The sequence below is a fragment of the Cheilinus undulatus genome, linkage group 8, assembly GCF_018320785.1.
Source record: "Cheilinus undulatus linkage group 8, ASM1832078v1, whole genome shotgun sequence".
Classification (NCBI taxonomy): Eukaryota; Metazoa; Chordata; class Actinopteri; order Labriformes; family Labridae; genus Cheilinus; species Cheilinus undulatus.
The window spans coordinates 38256949-38277202 of NC_054872.1; the positions used below are offsets into that span (position 1 = coordinate 38256949).

At 38.4% G+C, this 20254-nt stretch overlaps 2 protein-coding genes across 2 annotated transcripts; one reads left to right on the plus strand and one right to left on the minus strand.

Annotated features, from left to right (window-relative positions):
* Positions 1 to 260: 260 nt before the first annotated feature.
* On the minus strand, positions 261 to 16318 carry rragca (Ras-related GTP binding Ca). The gene is made up of 7 exons (XM_041793379.1): positions 15955 to 16318; positions 10939 to 11142; positions 9818 to 10017; positions 6358 to 6472; positions 4068 to 4210; positions 3603 to 3751; positions 261 to 2064 (listed from the first exon to the last, which is right to left on the minus strand). The coding sequence occupies exons 1-7, from the start codon at positions 16135 to 16137 to the stop codon at positions 1910 to 1912; spliced, it is 1149 nt and encodes a 382-aa protein (XP_041649313.1). The 5' UTR covers positions 16138 to 16318; the 3' UTR covers positions 261 to 1909.
* Positions 16319 to 16917: 599 nt separating this feature from the next.
* Positions 16918 to 19766, plus strand: LOC121513568 (c-Myc-binding protein-like). The gene is made up of 5 exons (XM_041793380.1): positions 16918 to 17093; positions 17485 to 17557; positions 18321 to 18369; positions 18547 to 18676; positions 19263 to 19766. The coding sequence occupies exons 1-5, from the start codon at positions 17079 to 17081 to the stop codon at positions 19308 to 19310; spliced, it is 315 nt and encodes a 104-aa protein (XP_041649314.1). The 5' UTR covers positions 16918 to 17078; the 3' UTR covers positions 19311 to 19766.
* Positions 19767 to 20254: the final 488 nt, after the last annotated feature.

Genomic DNA, 20254 nt, shown 5'->3' on the forward strand with positions numbered 1-20254 from the left:
CCTGCTTTTCACATAAAGGTTTTATGAATGTTTATGAATGTTGTCATGAAGTGTCATTCGATCAGTTATGTCCCCTTTAATGCAAAGCTAACATTGTTAAATCCCTCCTTGCCTCTTCAAACACAAAGGTAAGGCTGCAGCCAGCTGTCTTGTCCTAGCATGAAGACTGGAAACAATAGGTACGAGTGGGGTAAGATCCAGTTTTTACTTCAGAAAAAAGCTGCAGGGCAACCAGAAAGAGTGCACGGTACACTGAAAACTGTAATGTAAATGTTCATTTATTTCACATGAGAAAGCACCACAATACACAAATCAATCATCCATCACAGTTTTGATGTGCGGGTGTTTATTTCCAGGTGACTGATAATGACTGGACTGAGAAAATTTGGGGCCTGATTCATGAAGTTCAGAGTTACCTGGATAACTTTGCAGAGTTAAAACACCTTTAAATCGCATCAACATTTTACTCAGCAAAATGAAGAAGATAACACGCTGGTGCTTTATGATTCAGGTTCTTGGACACAGCAAGATTCTCATTTTTCATTGCTGATTTGAACAGAAAAAGCAGGCATGGACAGCTCAAGTGTCTCCTTCTTGATCAGTTTAATTTTCTTGGTTAGATTCATTTTAAACTTTGAATACACTGAGTGGTGTTATGATTGAGAAAAGTACAAGTTGACAACACATTGATGTATGCATGCTTGGAATGGGTACATTTTGATTTTGTGAATCCTGCTGAACAGAGCCAAACAAAGTGCAAAATATTGGTTATTAATGATTTGGGCAGGACTGAAATTGTATGTGGAAAAACATGCAAGTTTTACCCCGATCATGTCATTATCATCTAACCCTCTGTCAGTCCTGCAACTCAACCAGTCCTGACACATCTTTTTCTGCAACACAGAGGATTTACTCGCATTATTTACTTGTTTCAGAATCATTCAGGTGTTTTTTGGCAGTGCTTTTGCAAGTAATATAGCCAAATTTCCAGCCAAACTTACCTACAGAAAAGTCAATCATGGTTTTGATTTCCAGTGAGCACACACAGAAAAGTTAATTCCACTGATTGAGAAGAGTTTAATTATGCTTAGCTGCTGTTAATAGAGCCTCTTTCTATAAAGGTCCATCACCAGTATAGAGACAGAGCCCAGTCTGGGATCTCATCAAAACCTCTGACACACGCTCGCTCACTCATACATCCATTTACGCTTGCACACACACAAACAGGACCAAGTAAGATGGACAGCACTATCCCTTTTCAGTCCGTTTTCCCTTCACAAGTGAAACCAAAAAGCAAGTTTCGGGCAGCATTCAGGTAGGGTGAGGTGAGTGGTGGTGAGAGAAAGCTTGCTCTGCAGACAAGCTTCATCTACATAAGGCCATCTCTGAACATGTGTGGGTTAGGACCAGCAGTTCACGTCCGCCATCACTAAATCAACACAGAAGTGGTCAGGGTGGGTTCATCACGAGACAGATTCCTGAAGACTGACATCACAGTTTGTCCAAAGCGAGAGGTCCTGACACAAGTGCGTGTTTATTTTTCCTCGTCACATTGTTCATTGAGAGGGACGAGCAGCTAATCATCACAGCCTTTGACCACTTCAAGAAATCCAAAGACACATCCTGAACCTTCCCCAGTCCAGATGCAGTTAGACTCTTTAGACTTCCTCACAGCAGCCAGCACAGTGCTTTGCATTTTCCTGAAATGAATGCTTGAGTTTCCCTTCCATCCCCGCTGTGCTCCAGTGCCGTCTGTCAGTCCTTTGGATGCTGGGAGCAGGGGGTTGTGGTTGGCGCCTGTGAGCTCCAGTTTAGTAGTCTCTCTTCTACAGGCTCCCGGGCCCTTCTCTTTATTATTTTCCTTCTTCTTCTCTCTTTGAGTCTTTTATTTTTTTATGTGCATCAGTGTCTAGACAGTGTTGCGCGGCGTGCCGTTCAGTGCAACCGCCTTGTTGCAAGGCGAACCCACCGCCTGGGAGGCCCCTGGACGCTGGGTGGAAACACCCACCTCGAATACTTCATGGATGGCCTTCCGGAAACAGTGGAAGTTGTAGTCTATTAATCCTGATGAGGTGACAGAGATACAAGAGATTTTATAAAGACACGTGCTGTGTTTGGGTTTGTTATAATACAGCTTTAGGCAGACAGCAACAATTTACGCCCCTTTCTGGCTTTTTTGTTGGATCTGATTTTTAAGGTATTCATGTTTTCTTTTTTGTTTTTCTTTTTGTTCATCTTGTTTTTCTTCTTTTTTGATAGGATAGCTGAAGAGAGACAGGAAACATGGGGAGGACAGCATTTAAGGGCAGAGGCTGTGACTCCATACCTCAGTAAAGACTGTAGCATCTGTACGAAGGAATGCCTGCACCTCTGACTAGGCAAAACCAACATTTTGACAATCACATTTCTTACAAATATGAAAATATTGTTATGGAAGCATTGCTCGGGATGCCTATGTTAAGTCTAAATCTAGTGTTTTTACATACTATACAAAAATGTACTTTTGTTGTACTTTTGTTAAATAAAAAATAATGTTTTTATGCCATCTTCTTATGTTGTGTGTTTTTACCCAGACCTCGACTCTGAAATAAAGTTAAAACTGAATTGAAAATCCTGCTATTACTGTCCAGAGTTGAGTGTGGTTGTAAACTTGGAAGGAGAAGTGGATGGATTCAGATTTCATCCCAACTTCAGGATGTCAAAGGGCAATTTTTTAAGAATTACAGCAGGGCTGTAGGTTATGTTTTTTTGCCCATAGCACCAGTGCTACAGAGATTTAAAGTCTTGCAGCACAAGGGAAAAAAAAACATATAACACAACATATGAAATGTCTTTTACATCTCTACAACCAACCAATGACCCAACAATATTCTAAGTAAGTGAATACACTTTAAAAACAGCTTAATTATGGCTTTCCAACCATGTATAACCAAGAAAACAGCCTGTCATTGTAACAGATGGAGTGGCCGACAGATTTTAGGGGGGCCCTTTTGACCATTTTTTAACCCCAAATGTAAAGAACATTGATTATATTTGAATCTAAATATAAATAATGTAGATACCTGTAATTTACCTCTAAAAGCTGTGTTTCTGGTTAACTTTATTTTGAATTTTTAGATTGATAGCAAAAATATTTGATTTTCCTGAACTTCCTTTACTTGCACATGTTATAAATCCTAAGTGGACCTTGTCATAAGATCATCTCTACACCCAAATCTGGGCTTGTTTCTGATTTGATGGACAAGGACCATGCAGCCTGAAAAACTTTACCAGAAAAGAAGAGCTGAACTAAATATGCAATAGAGATGCTTGGAGGAAGTGTAAGAACCAGCAAATCAGAAGCTTGGGCTAAAATTTGATGTCTTAGCTCCCTCTGCATCAATTTTCACCTTTCTTTCCACAAATACAATCTCTCTCCAGCCTTCTACCTTAGAGAAACCACTGGATTTTCATTTAATGCACTTCAAAGCAGAGCAGTACCCTTATTTTCACTTCAATTACCAGTGGAAGAAAATTTTTAAAATTTGACCATAGGCCACATCACCTTTAGCCACTTTACTTCAGATGTGCTGAGTGGGATCACAGCCTCACTGACAGTTTACCTTTGCGCTCGAAGCTCTCTTCTCGCAGGATGCAGACAAGGGCCAAGAACTTTGTGACCTCTTTCAGGTACAGCACAGTGGTGTTGTTGAGCTTGATGATGGCCATGGACTCCTTGTCGTAGGCGCTGCCACTGCCATCCTCCCTCAGACTGGTAGGGAAATGTGAAAAGATTTTGAGCATGTGGATGCAGGTAATTAAGATAAGAAATGACTAATTAGGTTACGCTTCAGTGAAAGCCTCCTCAGAAAACACATTGGTGAACACTTCATCTTAAAGCACTACGAAATAACAAAAGTTCAAGTGACACTTGTCGTGTTATGCAAGTTAATTTACATAAATTTAAAATCTAGCTTAAAAAATGTCCTTATGTTTCTACTATATTTATTAGCAAAAAATCATATGGAAGGGACTCAGAAAGCTTAAAAAAACTCATTTACTACTATATGTCAAATATATAGACTCACCCATAGATGCAGGAGACATCAATGACCACATCGATCATATCACAGCACAGCTCATAGGACTGCATGTCCACAGGCGAGCTGTCTGTGGCGATGTAGATCTTACTGACCACGTCAAACAAGAAGGCCTTCTCGATCCCTGAATTCTGTCAGTGACAAAAATCAGATCAAAGATGACAGAGAGGAAGAAGAGAGGAAGTGGGTGTCAGGAAATAGCACTGCACACAAAGAGGGCAATACTATCTGTCATATAAGACTGCAAGAAAGAATGAGGGGGCGATGTGATGACAAATGCTGGGAGATGATACTTATTTGGCAACTGTGAGAGATTTCCCTCGGGTGACAACCAATGTTTTCTTTTATTAATAATTAGTGTAACAGATGTCAATGCTTAATTGTTTGGTCTATTCAGCATCAGAAAATAACTAAATCTCATTCTTTATAAATGAAGGTGACACTAAAAGGACATCATTTGTCAAAACAGCAATTTAAAACCCACATGTACTGAGATTTCCCATCACTAATGCAACAGTTAAGCTGAGGATATGATGACTTACAAAACATTAAACACTTATTATTTTAGGAAATTTGAATCTGATGTTGACGACATGTTTTAAAAAAGCTGGGACAGGGTCATGTTAATGGGAACTGCTCATCAATTAATTGATGAAATACTTTAGAGCCCCTGATAATGGCAATACTCTGAAAAAATCAGCTGTTATTCCTAAAAGTAAATTCCATATTTTTGCGAAGCCCCTTAATTTAAAGCCAAGAGTCTGCACTTCAGTCGCATTTTGATTGTTTCATTTCAAATCCATTGTGGTGGTTGTTGGCAAAATGGTAAGAAATGATGTTGCCGTCCAGATATTTAAGGTCCTTATTGTATGTAGTTTGATCAGACTTTACCCTGGACAAACTCTTGCTTAAAGAGGAACTTGAGTTGTGTGCATCCAAACAAAGGTACGGGAATTCAATCACTTTGCTTTAAAGTGACATGATCATCATGAATTCCATAACTGTATTTACAGTGCTGTGAAAAAGAACTTCCCCCTTTCCTGAGTCCTTATTTTTTGCATATTTGTTAAACTTAAATGTTTCAAATCATTAAACAATTTTTAGTATTAGACAAAGATAACCAGAGTCAAAACAGAATGCAGTTTTTAAATTATGATTTTATTTATTAAGGGGAAAATCAATCCAATCCTACCTGGCTCCAGGTGAAAGAGTAATTGCTCCCTAAACCTAATAACTGGTTGTTCCATCCTTGGTGGCAACTGGCAATGAGTCTTTCACATCACTGTGGAGGACTTCTGGACTATTCGGCCACATTGGAGGGTTTTTTAAGCATGGAGGGCCTGTTTAAGTGTATGCCACAGCATCTCAATCAGATTTAAATCTGAACTTTGACGAAATAGCTTTATGCCCTTAATATATGAAACTATCATTTAAACACCGCATTTTGTCTATACTTGGGGTATTGTCATCAAATATAAACAATTATTTGATGATCTGAAACAATTAAATGTGTGACAAGTATGCAAAAAATAAGAAATCAGGACAAGGGCAAAAACTTTCTCCAAGTACTGTACGCTCTTGACTAATGTTAACAATTACAAACCATTATAGGGATCAATAGCAATGCTAACGAAGCAAATGCAACTCAATCCTTAAGTCACGACAGGATGATTAATATAAAAGATGTACACAACCAAAAAATCCAGGGATATAGGTGTCTTAACTTGACCTCTGCTTTATAAGTCATTCTTAGGCCAAAGTCTGACTGCACTGAGTTTGACACACATTTTTAAGTACTTTTCATTACTTATCATGGCAGGTAATAACTTAGCACGAAGATGTCACAGCACCTGGAGCATAACATCCATGATCACTGGCAGATTTTAAGCAGTGAAGTCACAAGTTAAGGCTGTGCTACTTTAATCTTTGCCTGACATTTAGGACTTTTCTTTAACTATCCAAAATAAAGGGAAAGTACATTTACCACTACGCAAAATTATTAGAAGGTTCCATTAATATCAACATCCACCATGTTTTCGGAGGGTAATCTATTGCAGTATGATTCAAAAAGTATCACTAAAAATTAGTTTGATGTAGAACATCCTCAGACTGGCAGTTAAAGCAAGGACTGCCTTGTGATTGAAGGAACTGCTGATCATAAAGTGGCATCAGGGCTGGCAGTGACTCACATCATGCAGCCTGTCACGCATACATCACACGCTGGTCAATGACAAACTTGCAATTCAATCACAGGGGTTGTTGGCCTTTATCTACTTACAGAAATGAAGATGTTTAGGAGGTTTTCCAGCGTGGGCAACTGAGGGATGAGCTTCTGCACAACTTTGCTGAAGGCCTCGAAGATGGAGTGGTCATAAATACTCGTCAAGTAAAAGCTGAATGAGATAAAAATGAGCATAAAAAAGGAAGTGAGTAAGCGATTACAAATAGGAAACACTTCTCACTTCCTGAAAGCACATATGAAAGCAGGTAAAAATACAGAAAGTCACAAGATCATGTGAAAAAGAAACAGTGACTAGAGAAGAGGAAAATGCCTTTCAGCCTTATCTGACATAAAAACAGAATTAAAATCAAAATCTAAGTTAAAACATTTTTTTCCCTTCTCATAACTGCATTGAAACTGACTTACGAATTTTGTTTACGGTGATGTATAAATAAAAAGGTCAGACCCATAGAGGGTTCAGCCAAATGAAACCGTCTACAAACACTTGGCAGGAGCTCCACTTCACAACGCATTACAGTGGAGACAGCACCCCGGCACCATAAGGCAGCAAGAGAGAGAGAGAGAGAAAGAGCTTTCTCAGCATCACTAAATATCTGGTACAGCTCTGCCTGTCTGACAAGAATAAACAACAATCTCACCTCCTATAAAACACAGAGCTATGGATGCCAACAAAGCCCAAACATTGACAGTAAAGCTGCTGTGGAGCTGACCAGGATCAGGCACGACCGCCTGTTTAATGCTGTACTAGACATATTTAGTGTTCCTGCATTACACTTCAGTCTAAACTTAGCATTATTTTCATTTTATAATAATGTCAGATGTTTAAAATCAAGTTTCTTTAAACTAAACAATTTATTCCTGTTTTCATAATATATTTTGAAATGCTTTCATTCATACTCTGCTTGTTTTATCTTAGTCTTTTAGAGATTAGAGGACTGAACTTCTAGTCATCAGTTACTAAGTTAATCACAAAATATTTGACATTTCTTTACGGCTAGCACCTCCAAGTCCCAGGCCATGGCTCTCTGCTGGAAAAAGGTGGATTGCTCTCTCTAGGTAGGGAGCGAGTCTTTGAGTTCAAGTTCAGAGTTTTGTTCAGGAGTGAGGAACAAATCATGAGACTGACAGGCAGATTGGTGAAGCATTAGCAGTATTGCAGACTTTGTACTGAACCGTTGTGATGAGGAGAGAGCCGAGCCAGATGACAGACCTTTCAATCAACCATTCAATCTTCATTTTAAGCCTCACCTACAGTCATGAGTTTTGGGCAGTGACCAAAAGAAAGAGATCATGAATACAAGTGGTCATAATAGCTCTCATTTATAAAATGTGCATACACTAGAAATTTGGTTGTCTTGTCATTTCCACACGCAGATCTGCATTTATCAAAATGGACATGAGAGTACGTAATCCAACACCAGGTCTCAGCTCATGAACGCATGTCTTCAACTTAGTATGAGCTTGCTTTGCAGTGTGTGAACCTGGTGATGTTAAAACAGGTATGACTTTAAAATAAATGTAACATTTAATCAAAGCTTTGAAAATCCCTGTGAGCAACATTCCTTTTAAAATTCTGTTGAGCAGCCACAGCAGCTTTGTTTTCTAGAAAGGATGTGTGGTTTCATTTAAAACTCTGGTTTTCCACCTATTCTTCACCCATTGGGGAGTTTTAGCTTTGTAACCCTCCGACCAACTGAAGACCTGTGACTTAAGCCACAGGATGGGACATATTGTTGATGTTATAAGGAGATTTACTATCAGGAGACCATGCGTTGTGTTATATTTTGAAGCTGACCAGATGCTTTGCATGTTCTTCCTTCTGTTTGGGTTGATCTTCTCTATGGGAATTGATGCGTTTTGGCCTCAAACAAAAATAGACCTGGTGCAGATCTTGAGCAAAGTGGTGCAGAATTGGACATTAGAGGGTTAGAAATGGGGTGAGGACCTCAGACATCCTGGCAGAGCTCAGAGTAGATTGCTGCTTTTTCGCATCAAAAGGAGTCAACTGATGTGGTTCAGGCATTTAAAGAGGGATGCCTCCCCAAAAGCTATCAAGCAATCTTCTACAGTGATGATGTGAAATACTCTACAGTTACATGAGGAAATATGAACCATATGTGCTATAGCCTCTCTCCCAACAATGAGTTGTAACATCTCTGGTATCTGAAACATTTAGGTCATTGTTTCTCCAGTAACAAGTCAAAGAGGAATCTCACACTGCACTGAATGTATGACTCTAAACACAAACAAAACAGATTTCATTTACATTTACAGACCTTTTCCCATTGGTTTCTATTTTATTCATTCCTGTTATGCTGTTTCGTTTTTCTACCATTGAGGAATTGAACACAACTCTGCAGCACACAGAAGTTTCGTATCATATTAGAACGGTCCAGACAGAGTACTTACTCAGGGATTTAATCCCAGGTCATGTGCTGTACGTAGTCATGTTTTTGTCCTACTTACAGACTTTGAAACTTCACACAAACCTGACGCTGTGAGAGATGTGAAAAGCTAAATTTCATGCTGACCTTTTAACACCTCATGTTATGGTAGCACAAACCAACACTTGTTTAAACCGAAATATCAGCCATAAAAATACATAGACATTGTCTTTATCCCTACTCTCTAAAGAAACAATTAACTTAAGAACTTTGTTTTTTGTAAAATCACTTCTTAATCTAAATCTGTGGAGGGCGTTTATCATAAACTTTGTATCATTATAGTATTTACTTCTATTTACAATAATAGTAATAATATAATAATAATAATAATAATAATAGTTTTGGTTAGCTAAGCAAATATACTGGAAATTCCTTTTTTAATTGTTATGTAAAGTATCTAATTAGTGGTTGTGTTAAGATGTCAGAGCTCAGGTTGCTCCACAGCCTCTGAGCCAGGCTTTGACCCAGAGGTCAATCAAAATAAACGCTGAGCACTATAGAAGCGGCACCATAGTCTGTTGTTAGATATCACAGTATGCTAGAGGAATAGTGTGCATCGTACAGGAGTGTGCTTAAATTTTGCAGAGAAAGGGGTGGATGTGGCCAGAAAGCGCGGCCTAGGGTACTGTCTGGGCAGGTAGTAGGGTTGCCACGAGCCACTTGTCATGCTGTGGATGTCCCATTATCCTGAAAACTGCCTACGGTCTACAGACGTATTACCAGGGGTGAAAAGACCCAAACAAAATAGAAAAACCATTGAGCTTGACGTTGGCTGCTAAGCAACACATGTATGTCGACACATGTCAAGCTTGACTCCAGCCACCCCCACCCCCTGTCCAGCCCCAGGTTGTGGGCCCTCTGATGAATCCTTAGCACCCTAAATGCCTAAATCTCATGTACATGACTGTATTTGAACCAAAAGTAAAGCACAAGACATGTAAGAAATGTATGGAGCTGTAAACCTGTCCATAATTTCAGTGTTTGACATATAACCAGTTAGCTTCTTGCTAAAAGTAACATAAATCTAAAAAATATCAAAGGGAAAAACATACCTTAAATGCAGCTTTTCTAAGCTAGCGTCTGCCAGGTCGTCATTGGCTCTCTGATGGATGTCTCTCTGGGTCTCGATCTTGTGATCGTCCGAGAGGCCGTCCACTTTGTGTATGAACACCTCAAAGTTGATCTCAGGATTGACTCTGTAGGCTCGTGACACAGTAAGGTGAAGCCTGCCCAGGGCCTCCACATAATCGTCCTACGAGGAAATAAATTACATAATTATACACATAAGAAGCAAGCTCATCCCTTTAGGAAAAGAATCATAAAACCACCTATAAAAATCAACGCAGAGGGCCTTTTAAAAGGCCCCTGTCCAAATTTCAGATTTTTTTGTACTTTCTTTGACTGCAATCATAATCATGTTATCATTAATCATCTTTTTTTCCTTTAAACTAACTGCAACGTGAAACACTTTAATATTCAACAATTTACCATCACCTGCTTGGACATAACTTTAAAATGGTTCTTTAAATATTCCACCACATTCAAGGACTAGGCATAAAAAGGCAGATCACAATAACAATGTGTCAGTTAATTACCATCAATAACACTGTCTAGTAAATTAAGCCAGGCTGCCTAGAAAAGGCGTTACAGCCACAGCAGGTATGAGGACATGTGCGGCTACATTGTCTTCCAAAACAGCGAGAAAGAAACGAGTCTTCTCTGATATCACTGTGTGACAAGCCACTGAAACTAATTGAATCTGATGCACCTCTTCAAGTACAAATAAACCCTGCGATCAGATCAGCTGTGGATAACATCACTGTGGAGATAACTTCTAGAAAGCACTCGAGATCATGTGGATAGCACTGGTATAAAAGCCACGGCGTGTAATTGTCCTTTATTATGGCTGCTGAGGCTGATCATCACTTAGTTCATTCTCATGCAAGCAAATTCAGCTTGATGCAGCAGAAAATGCACACAAAACTGAGCCTACGTATGTCAGACTATTTATAATTGTAAAATAAAATGGACAGTCAGCACCCACAAAGAAAGAGAGGAAGAAAGCTGACATTATAGTCAGCATATTTCAAACATGGCACTGTTTCTTTGTTCACAGCAGGTACAAAAAAAAGAACTCTAAAAGATCACATCAGTGCTTTTTGCAGTTCTTTACCTGAGCGTCGATGACGAATATCAAAGCCCCAGTTCCTCTGAAGATCATCTCATAGTCGAAGGTGGGATCGAAGAAATCCACCTGACCTGGGAAGTCCCAAATCTGGAAGTTGACGAAGGAGCTGCTGGAGATGTCGTCCTTGTAGATCTTGTTTGTGCTTTCCAGGAACAAGGTCTCATTGGGGGACATTTTGTGGAACACCACCTGAAACAAGAATTGAGTTTATGTTAACGCCTAAGACCCCAAAAGACCTACATAAATAATACAGATGCAACATTTTATACCATCATATTTCTGATGGTCTCTGAGTCAAACTCAAGTTAAAATACCAGCAGTGGAAAAGCAGGTTATAACAAAACAAGTGAGCTGCTTTCCAGAAAAAAGGAAATGACTGTTTCTTTACAATGCTTGTGACAGGGAAATGTCACACAAACACAACAATGCTTCGACTGTGTCCTGGTGAGGTTTTAAAATAGCTCACTTTAGAGGAAACGTGGTGGGGGAAATGATGAACACGGAAATATTACCATATATGTCAGTGAACTTATTTGGGATCTTTTGAAGACAGAAATGTCAGCGGTCAATTCACAAATCTGAAACAAAACAATAAGTGTTTTCACAGTGCATTTCCCCAAAACAGCACAGTGATGAAGCTTCCCTGTCATTATGCTCAGACACATTCATATTGATACCTTGTCAAGTCCCCATGCATTTGGGCATTGCAGGAGAGCACATGACAGCAGGAGCTCTACATACACTACAGTACTTCGCTCCTTCACTGGCTCAGCTGATTCCATTTCCACTTCTGTAATGCTTCTGTTTCTACCTCCAAAGACGGCACAGAGAGGGTGATCACTTTGATTATGCTCCTGCACCATTCATGGGATGGTGAAACACCAAAGTGACACAGCTTTAAACAGCACTGTGAATTGGGGCTGGTAACACATTCCAAAATTTCCAAGAAAATGTATTTAAATGTCTGTTTAGTTAACTCTTGATGAGCCTATAAGACAAAATGTATTCCTGCTGTTCTTTGCTACTACTTTTTGGAACATAATTTTGTAGTTTATAACTATGGCTTTATTTATTTTAGACTTTTTTTATCGGAAAAACAACAAAGGTTAGATTTGAGTTCAGTGAAAGTTTGTGAAATCACAGTTCAGTGGTACACAGAAAATGGACTTTAGCTTGTGTAGCGCTTTCATTGTCATGTGACCACTCAAAGCACTTTTTACACTTCAGGTCACACTTAAACATTCACATACATATTCTCACATTGATGATGGAGGCTGCAATATAGAATGGCCATTGATATTAACTAATCCCATCAACAAAATTATCTAAATCCCTGTGATAAAAAGTAAGCAAAAAACAAAGCAAATACAATAATAATACAACATTTTGTACATATTTTTCCAGAGTAATTTTAACCATTTCTTCACTGATAAAGATGTATAATAAAGTATGACACCACATGCCTGTAAAACAGCACTGTTCTCATAGAAGAGACTGACCCCAGGGTTGTATAATTTGACAGATGATTCATGAACAGACATCACATGAAGAGAAAGAGGGAAAAGGGCAAAACTTTGCAGACTGGCTTGTCTGATGTAACTGGTGTCATTCTACATCCAGCATGTTTCTGCTGTAAGCTTTTAAACAGTATAGACAGAAAGACAGCAGCTGTAAAGTCAGGGTCTGCTGAATACAGTAACAGGTAAAAGGTAAAAGATTAGATTTGATGCTGGATGAGCCTGAAGTTTTCTCTCCTCTCATCCATTTTTGAGTCTGACTTTGGGCCACTGGGGTCACAGGTAAAGAAACCAATACACAAAATCACATTAGGTGTGTGTAATATAACACTTAAGTACAGTTCAGTAATGAGAATTATATCTTCCACGTTTTCTTGCCGGCAGTTTCAGTAGGATACGCTCCTAGAGAGTCATGCTATATTGCAGCCTCACGGACTCTGCTTCCCCCTTGAATTTTAACATCAATAATAAACTATTATAGAATGTACAGCGGCATCTCATCCATAATTGAGCAGCAGAGCCAGTCTCAAAGTGGTAGATGAGAAGAAAATGATCACGCAAAAGTACAAGTCCTTACATCCAAGAGAGACTATAACCTTGCCAAAGCAGGCCTTAAAACAATCACGGTTCCTCCATGTGAATTGGTTTTGGTTATTTAAGCAAATACTTTTGTGAAAAAGCATTTTCAACACCTGAGGGCAAAATGAACTCAGGCTATTTGTAGTGATGTCTTGCAAGGGAAACCCTCTGTAAAGTTCTAATTTCAATGGAACAGTCATTTTATTATAAATAAACCTAAAATGAATCTTATTTCTAATGATTGTTGTTTTTCCTTTTTATAAAAGGAGAAAAACACTTTTTTTCTTTGTCTATGTTTTATAGCACAGAAGAAAGATGTCACAAGAATCAAAGCATGGCTCCAATAATGAACAATTACAACAATTTTACAATTGTATGTACACTGATGTTGTTTAAGGAAAAAATATTTCATGACACTTGTCTTCTCAAAAGCCTTAAATGGTCATGAGAGCCATTTTATTTAGCTTTATCAAGATGTGGGTGGCTTCCTGTCTCACCCAAAATACTTCTGGGGAAAACCCAAGTTAGTACCAGCGGCTGTAATCTCACTGGGATCATAGAGCAGACAGAAAAGTACACACAGATGTTAGGACTGTCAGTTCCTCCAGGTATCTTCCAATTCACCCAGTTACGAATTATACTAAAGAGGAATAATTCATATTTTCATGTAAACATTTTATAATAAACAACATTTTTGTGATATTGCTTGCATCCAGTGATGGGTAGCATGGGAAAATAGACCAATTTTCCGTTTGGATCCAGATTAATAGACCTCATAGGAACATTTATAAATAGTGTTATCACGGCATTGGATTTAAAAATGTTGATATGACACTAGTGAAAAGTGATACTGAAACCTGAATGATCTCTTTCTCTTATGGCAGCTTGTGACTGATATCAAGTTTTATAGTTCTTAAAGCTTTAATACGGTGGTACACTAAAATAACAGACTGTGTAGTTTTAAAACATGTGGTACCAGAAACTTTAACAACCTTATCTACAATTCATGCAGTCAACACATTTACAGTCATGTTTCATAAGTTTTAGGCATTAAGGGTGCTATGGATTCATCACAGGCCTGATGTGCCACAACCCAGGCCTGGAGGAGGAGATGGGGGGCAGCCAGAGTCAAGCTCAACACAAACATGTGTTGCTTGGCAGCTAAAGTCAAGCTCGATGGCATCTCTTTTGTCTGGGCCTTTTCACCCCTGGTGATATGCCCGGAGACCACTGGCGGTTTTCAGGCCCTCTGGAAATCCACATCTTACTCCGCCCTACAGGTGTGGACTTTTATTTTGCCAACAGATTTTTTTTTACCATGCCCCTGGTAATATGCAAGGACATCCAGAGCATGCCTGGGGCAGTGCCAGTCCTCCTCTCAGCTTACTCGCCAAATCTACCCTCAACTGTAGCCTCAATTTTTGGCCCGAACATGCCTAAAACTTGTGCATAGTACAGTATATGTAGGATTTCAAATTGAGTATTTGGAAAGGTATCAAACTCTAAACACCACTGAAAGACTTAATAATATAAAGCTGTTAATACTGGTTAAAGTTGTCACACATCCAGAAATTCAAATTTGATAGAATTTGAGCAAATATCCAGAAATACTGACACCTGCGTTAATAGCATAGGAACAAAAATACAAGTCCTAGATATCCAACATCAGATAATTTGTTGTTTTTAAATCATAAAAGTTGCAGGCATAGTCCTACACATTGCCTAAATTTAAAAAATGTATATGCAAAATGTTGGTACAGAAACCAGTAGGGATGCCCAGTATTATCGGTATGACATCAGTAATTTCAAAAAGTGAATTATCAGGATCAGCAGATATGAACTTATCTATATACTCACAGCAGATATTTTGGCTAGAAAACTGACTTTAAATATTGGCCGTATGAAAAAATAAGTTAATGGAGTTTTAGGCCTGACCAACAGACCTGTGTCAGCTGAAGTCTTTTCTTTATTCATCAACATTCTTTGTACTTTAAAGTGTGTTCAAGAACTGAAATTTGTTAATTTGTCCCTTTAAATTGTGTGTTTTCATAATTTGTGTTTTAGGCCTTAACTTCATTTAAATATCAGTATCAATGTCGTTACAGGCTAAAATTATCTCGTTAATATCGTCATATCGAATATAGGCAAAAACCTAATATTGTGCATCCCTAATTACAAGTGTTTGGGGCAATTTAGATAGTATGCAGAGGTGTCTCTAAATTTCAATGTATTCACTCCTCTCCTGTGGATCTGCCTCGTATAACTTTCATGCTAGTGTTGGTATTGTAGTTTTGCTAAAGTTCAAATCAATTTTTGCAGAGAGGGTCCATAAGGGGCCCCTACAGATGGCGTGACACAGGGCCCCTTAACTCGTTAATCCAGCTCTATCCTTACACCATAGGTTGGAAGGATGGACTGCAGGTGCTAGGACTGTGTGCTGCACTGATTTATAACAAAGTGTTATGACTTGCAGTAATGAAGGTGTGGTCGCTTTGCTGTCATGTGAGAGCTACACATCGAACCTGCCCTGTTCCTCACAGCAGGGTGGGACTGAGATATATTTGGCATGTTGGAGGAGTTGTTAACCAAACAGTCACATGCTGCTTTATGTCCACATATCGAGGAAGATGCACTTAGCATCTCTGTCCACACCTGGTTAATAATTAACTGCTCCAGCTACACTAACATTAGCTCACACTTTAGGCTAGCCAGTCATTATTATAGTGAGAGCGTTTTAATTTAGCTCTGTAGTGTAGCCAGAAACACTATCTACTTGATAGATGCCATTAATTACGACATGCTAAAGTACTACGCTAGCTATTTTGGCTAACATCCCATTTACTTGCGTGGAGCAGGGAAGGCGCCGCTTGCCTCGTAATGCTAACAGTTTATCGCCTCTCCTTACCTTTTGTATCGATGATTTTCCACTTCTTCTCAAACCCATAAGCAGGATTCTCGGTTTGCTATCGGACGGCGCGGGGCTGTCCTCGATGTCGGCCTCCTCTTCACCATAACCGAAATCTTTGGGGAACGAGTCTGCAACCCCGTAGCTGTCAGCCAGCTGTTCCACCTCGTACTGAATCGACATGTTGACCTAACGACGGTCGCTTCCCCTCTTTCCCCCCCGATTACTTTTCTGTTACCACACCCGTGTTTGTATCGGAAGGTCAGTATAGTCCACAAATCAACGCCACTCAGCGATAAACAGTTTGTCAATAAAGCTCAGGCTCTTTGGAAACACCGAGCGTGATCCCACACATTTCCTTAGGATTTCCTCTCCGTTGAATAAAAAAAATCGCCCTTTCATCCCACCCCCTGGTTCTGATTCGCTGTCTGAATTGAAGTACGGTATTTCATTGGGCGAACCGTCTGTCACTGTAATGAGGTCTGTCGCTGTCACCTGACCAGCACTCAGACTTGTTTTGTGACCTATCACCCAATCAAGAGCCAAATACACGACAGAAACAAGTTAATGTTTGTTTTTTTGAAGGTTGAAGCGGTAACAAAACATTGATTAATTATACTTTATGCACAAGAAAGAAACATTTGAAAAAAACGAACCAACAGAGGAAGGTTGCTGCCTGTAGTTTTCTTTTATCACGCCAGTAGATGGCAGCAGAAAACCGTTACAGATTGGAGTGAAGCGTTCAATATCTTCCTTAAAACTCGGAGTCAAGCAAAAAGGTGACCATTGAGATCCAAAAGTTATATCATTTACACTTGTGTTAGAGCTTTATTTTTTCACATTTGAGCTTATAGCTGTGACTTAAGATTAGAAAAACACAAAAAAGTCATACCGAATAATCATCAGGTATTGGGGAATAAGTTGTACTCGTTATCATTTTTACGAGGAACACTCGAATGCAGCATCCAGCTTGGTCTACCGGCTGCTTGAAAGTAGTTCATAAACGAAACTTAACTTTTCCTGCTTAGCAGTTTCCATGCGTGCAAGCGCTTGGTGTGAGTTCTCAAACAAATAATAAGACGTTGTTTTGAAAGACGGGAGACAACAGTTTTGTTTGGCTACCCATGGCATATTACAGAGTAAGTGTGTATGTTGTCGCTTTATCTCACTCTAATGTTCGAACTGTCTAACTGAAAGCTAACGTTGACGGTTGGGCGCTGTTCATCAGAGAGCACCCTGACCACCTGGGACAGTTGAGAGTTGTTTGTTATCAGTAGGAGCTCGATTATTTGATAACTTAATAAATTGGCCAAAATAAGTTCATACTGCTTTAGCACTTAGTTTTATTTTATTTTGTAGTATCATGTAACCATTAACTTGGTGCATTTGAAAAAATAACTGCCAAACCATCTGGGGAAACAGGAATTTGTCATGCTGTAAATTATGTTTAGCATCTGAGTTCATACTTATACCTAACAGGTGAGAGGATGATAATTAAAATGGTATTTAACTGAACTTTTTTTCTTACAGGGTCCAGACCCTAAAAGGGAACAGTTCCGGAGATACCTGGAGAAAGCTGGGGTTGTTGACAGTCTTACCAGTGGTATGGCACTTTTTAATGAGAAGTAATTTTACCATTGGCTTGGGCACTGTTCATAAATCTTACTTTGCAATTTAAGAAAGCAAATAGTAATTTTACACAAAATAATCAGCTCAAATCTTTTTCTGACAGCACTGAACTAAAAACACAAATGAACATCAAAATATTCAATTACATTGCTTGTTTAGCAAAATCTAATTATAGTATAATTTCTGTTAAGAATACAATAAACCTTGCAGATAATTAAAGCATTATTCAGACATTTTGATACCAAATCAAAACCTTATGTATGTGCACACAAAGGAATACAGATATGTTATATTCAACCTTTTTTAAATTACACTAATGCTTTGTGTCCAACCAATTAACCTCCTTAAACCTGAGCTTTTGTTTGGAATGCATATTTAGTTTCTACCACTTATTTGTCTTTGAACAGGAATCAATTTAGACCAACAAATCAAACAAATCTCCTTAAAGTCCTGTTTCTGTATAAAACACAGCACTGGAAATGCTGACAAATTCTGAGTGAATTTCCCCCAAAACTTCCAATGGACCTCTCCAAAATATGCAAACATACCTCCATAATATGATCAAAATACTTGAAAAATTCAAAGGAAATCCCCCAAAGTATAAAAAAAAGACCAAAAATTTCATTGATGAGTCCTGAAAATTTAATTTCAAATTCTGACATTTCAAGCCATATGTTTTTTTTTACGTCAGTTCTTGTGACATTAAATCTAACCCTGTTTTCTTTCTTGAATTTCAGTTTTAGTGGCTTTGTTTGAAAGCCAAGAAAGGCCCAACAATGCGCTGGAGTATCCTTCTATCTAAATACATGCAGTCAGAATGGTGGGAAAGTCTTTTGGTTTAATTTGTTGAGTTAGGTTTTGACCCAAGTCATTGGCCCCAGAAATATAAAGAGAAATGATCTGAATTAAAAGAAATGATCGAGGCTCCTGTTTGCTGTAAAAAATTTAACAAGCTCCTTGTAGATATGTGAAGCAGCATCTCGGAGCTGATGGCATGAATCCAGAAGACACCGAGGCTCTGCAGCAGGAGATGATTGATCTGAAACAGACATGTGCTCGCCTGATGGAGGAAAACAAAGACCTGAAAACAAGGGTAAGCTCTGGCTGGCTTTTCTGTTTGTTATCATTTTAGAAGACACCTAAAGTGGAATATTAATTATTTCATGGTTAATTCCTTTTTTGTTTTGGGCTTATTGACAACTTGCTGCTTAGTATTCCCTTTTTAAAGCCAACATAGGAGCAGCAGCTCCATTTTTTTTTTACAAATAGACATGGGCATTACTCAGCTGGTGATGTCACTGTTGAGTTTGCTGATGGAAGCGATAGAAACTAATGGTTTTCTGTGTGCTTAAATCCTTTTTATAGAAAATGAATCTTACATGGAAGCTCTGTCAGTAAGAGTGGACAGCAGATGCCTAATCTTGTGCATCATTTATTTGAGGAAGGATTTAGAAGTCTTTTTTAGCTTCTGTATCATTTTATGATAAGTGGGACTTTCTGTAGTTTTATCAGCTAAAAAATTGCGTTTTGCCACGATTATCAATATTTATTGTTAAAGAATGCTGTCTGGTGTCTGTCTTTTTCTATAACATCTCATTTCAGTTGTTAAAAGCTGTCAGAGATTCAACATTAGATTAAAAAAATTAAGAATACATCTAAGTATTTCTTTCTGTTTTCAGCTGCAGCGTTATGAGCCTGAACCAGAAGATGGAGCTACAGCTGAATAGACCTCCACAGAGCTTTTTTTGTTTCCTTTTGTTTTGTTTCCTTTTGTTTATATTTCTGCCACTTTAACTTTAAAGACAGGACGACACTGTTAAGTGAAAGCCAGTATTTTTATGTAACTGTACTGTTTTTGTGAGTCTTAGTTTCTAATACGTTTCTTAGAATTTAACTTATTCTGTACATGTTTGTATATAGGTTTACTCTTGTTCATTTAGTCTTTAGTATAGTTTGACAATAGGATGTGCCCTCCCTTGTGACCAGACAGGTCGGTTGGAAATAGGAGGTGTTTTTGAACATTCTGTGAGAATTAAACAAATGTATGATTATACTGCAGAAAATGTTATTTTTCTGGCATGAAAAAAAACTTTGCACAGATCCTTATAACACAATATCCTTCACTTTAAAGGGTCTGTTGTAAGTCAAAAGTGAATAATGAAAATAAACAAGATGCAAATTAAGAACAGCCGTGTTTTGAGTTATTATGTATTACTGAATTAGTTTTTCAAAGCACAGATCATACTGGCCTTTTACTTGGATGCTGTTTTTAACTGTGGTCTTATGAGATGCATCAGTATCACTCTACATTTATGTATATTTTCACCTTAAAGTCTTAGGCTTAATGAGCAATAAAAAGGATTAAATGAGGTATAACACATTTGCAAAGACTGGGGGCCAGCTCAGCTGGTTTTCTGTCAACCTGAGTAAGATTTTCTAATAATTTTACCTTTGTCTCATTGGGAAAAATAAAAAATTATCAAGGCAGAGGACATCATACAGTCATCTGATAGTTTTTGTTTTCATGATATGCCCCTGAGTATTATACCAAGTTCTAAATAGTCATTGTAACCGAAGCATACACAATGTAAAGAAATGAAATAAAACTTTCTCTTTTTTGACTAAAATGTGTTTACTCTTAAAAATGTTGCTCGGCTGGTGTATTTTTAAT

Coding starts and splice junctions, on each gene's coding strand:
- rragca (XM_041793379.1), bottom strand. CDS start 16,137: ATGTCGATTCAGTACGAGGTGGAACAGCTGGCTGACAGCTACGGGGTT. Junction 4,211..6,357: donor TCCTAAACATCTTCATTTCT/GTAAGTAGATAA, acceptor TGTCACTGACAG/AATTCAGGGATCGAGAAGGC. Junction 3,752..4,067: donor GATGTCTCCTGCATCTATGG/GTGAGTCTATAT, acceptor TTTCCCTACCAG/TCTGAGGGAGGATGGCAGTG.
- LOC121513568 (XM_041793380.1), top strand. Junction 17,558..18,320: donor TGTTGACAGTCTTACCAGTG/GTATGGCACTTT, acceptor CTTGAATTTCAG/TTTTAGTGGCTTTGTTTGAA. Junction 18,370..18,546: donor AGGCCCAACAATGCGCTGGA/GTATCCTTCTAT, acceptor AGCTCCTTGTAG/ATATGTGAAGCAGCATCTCG.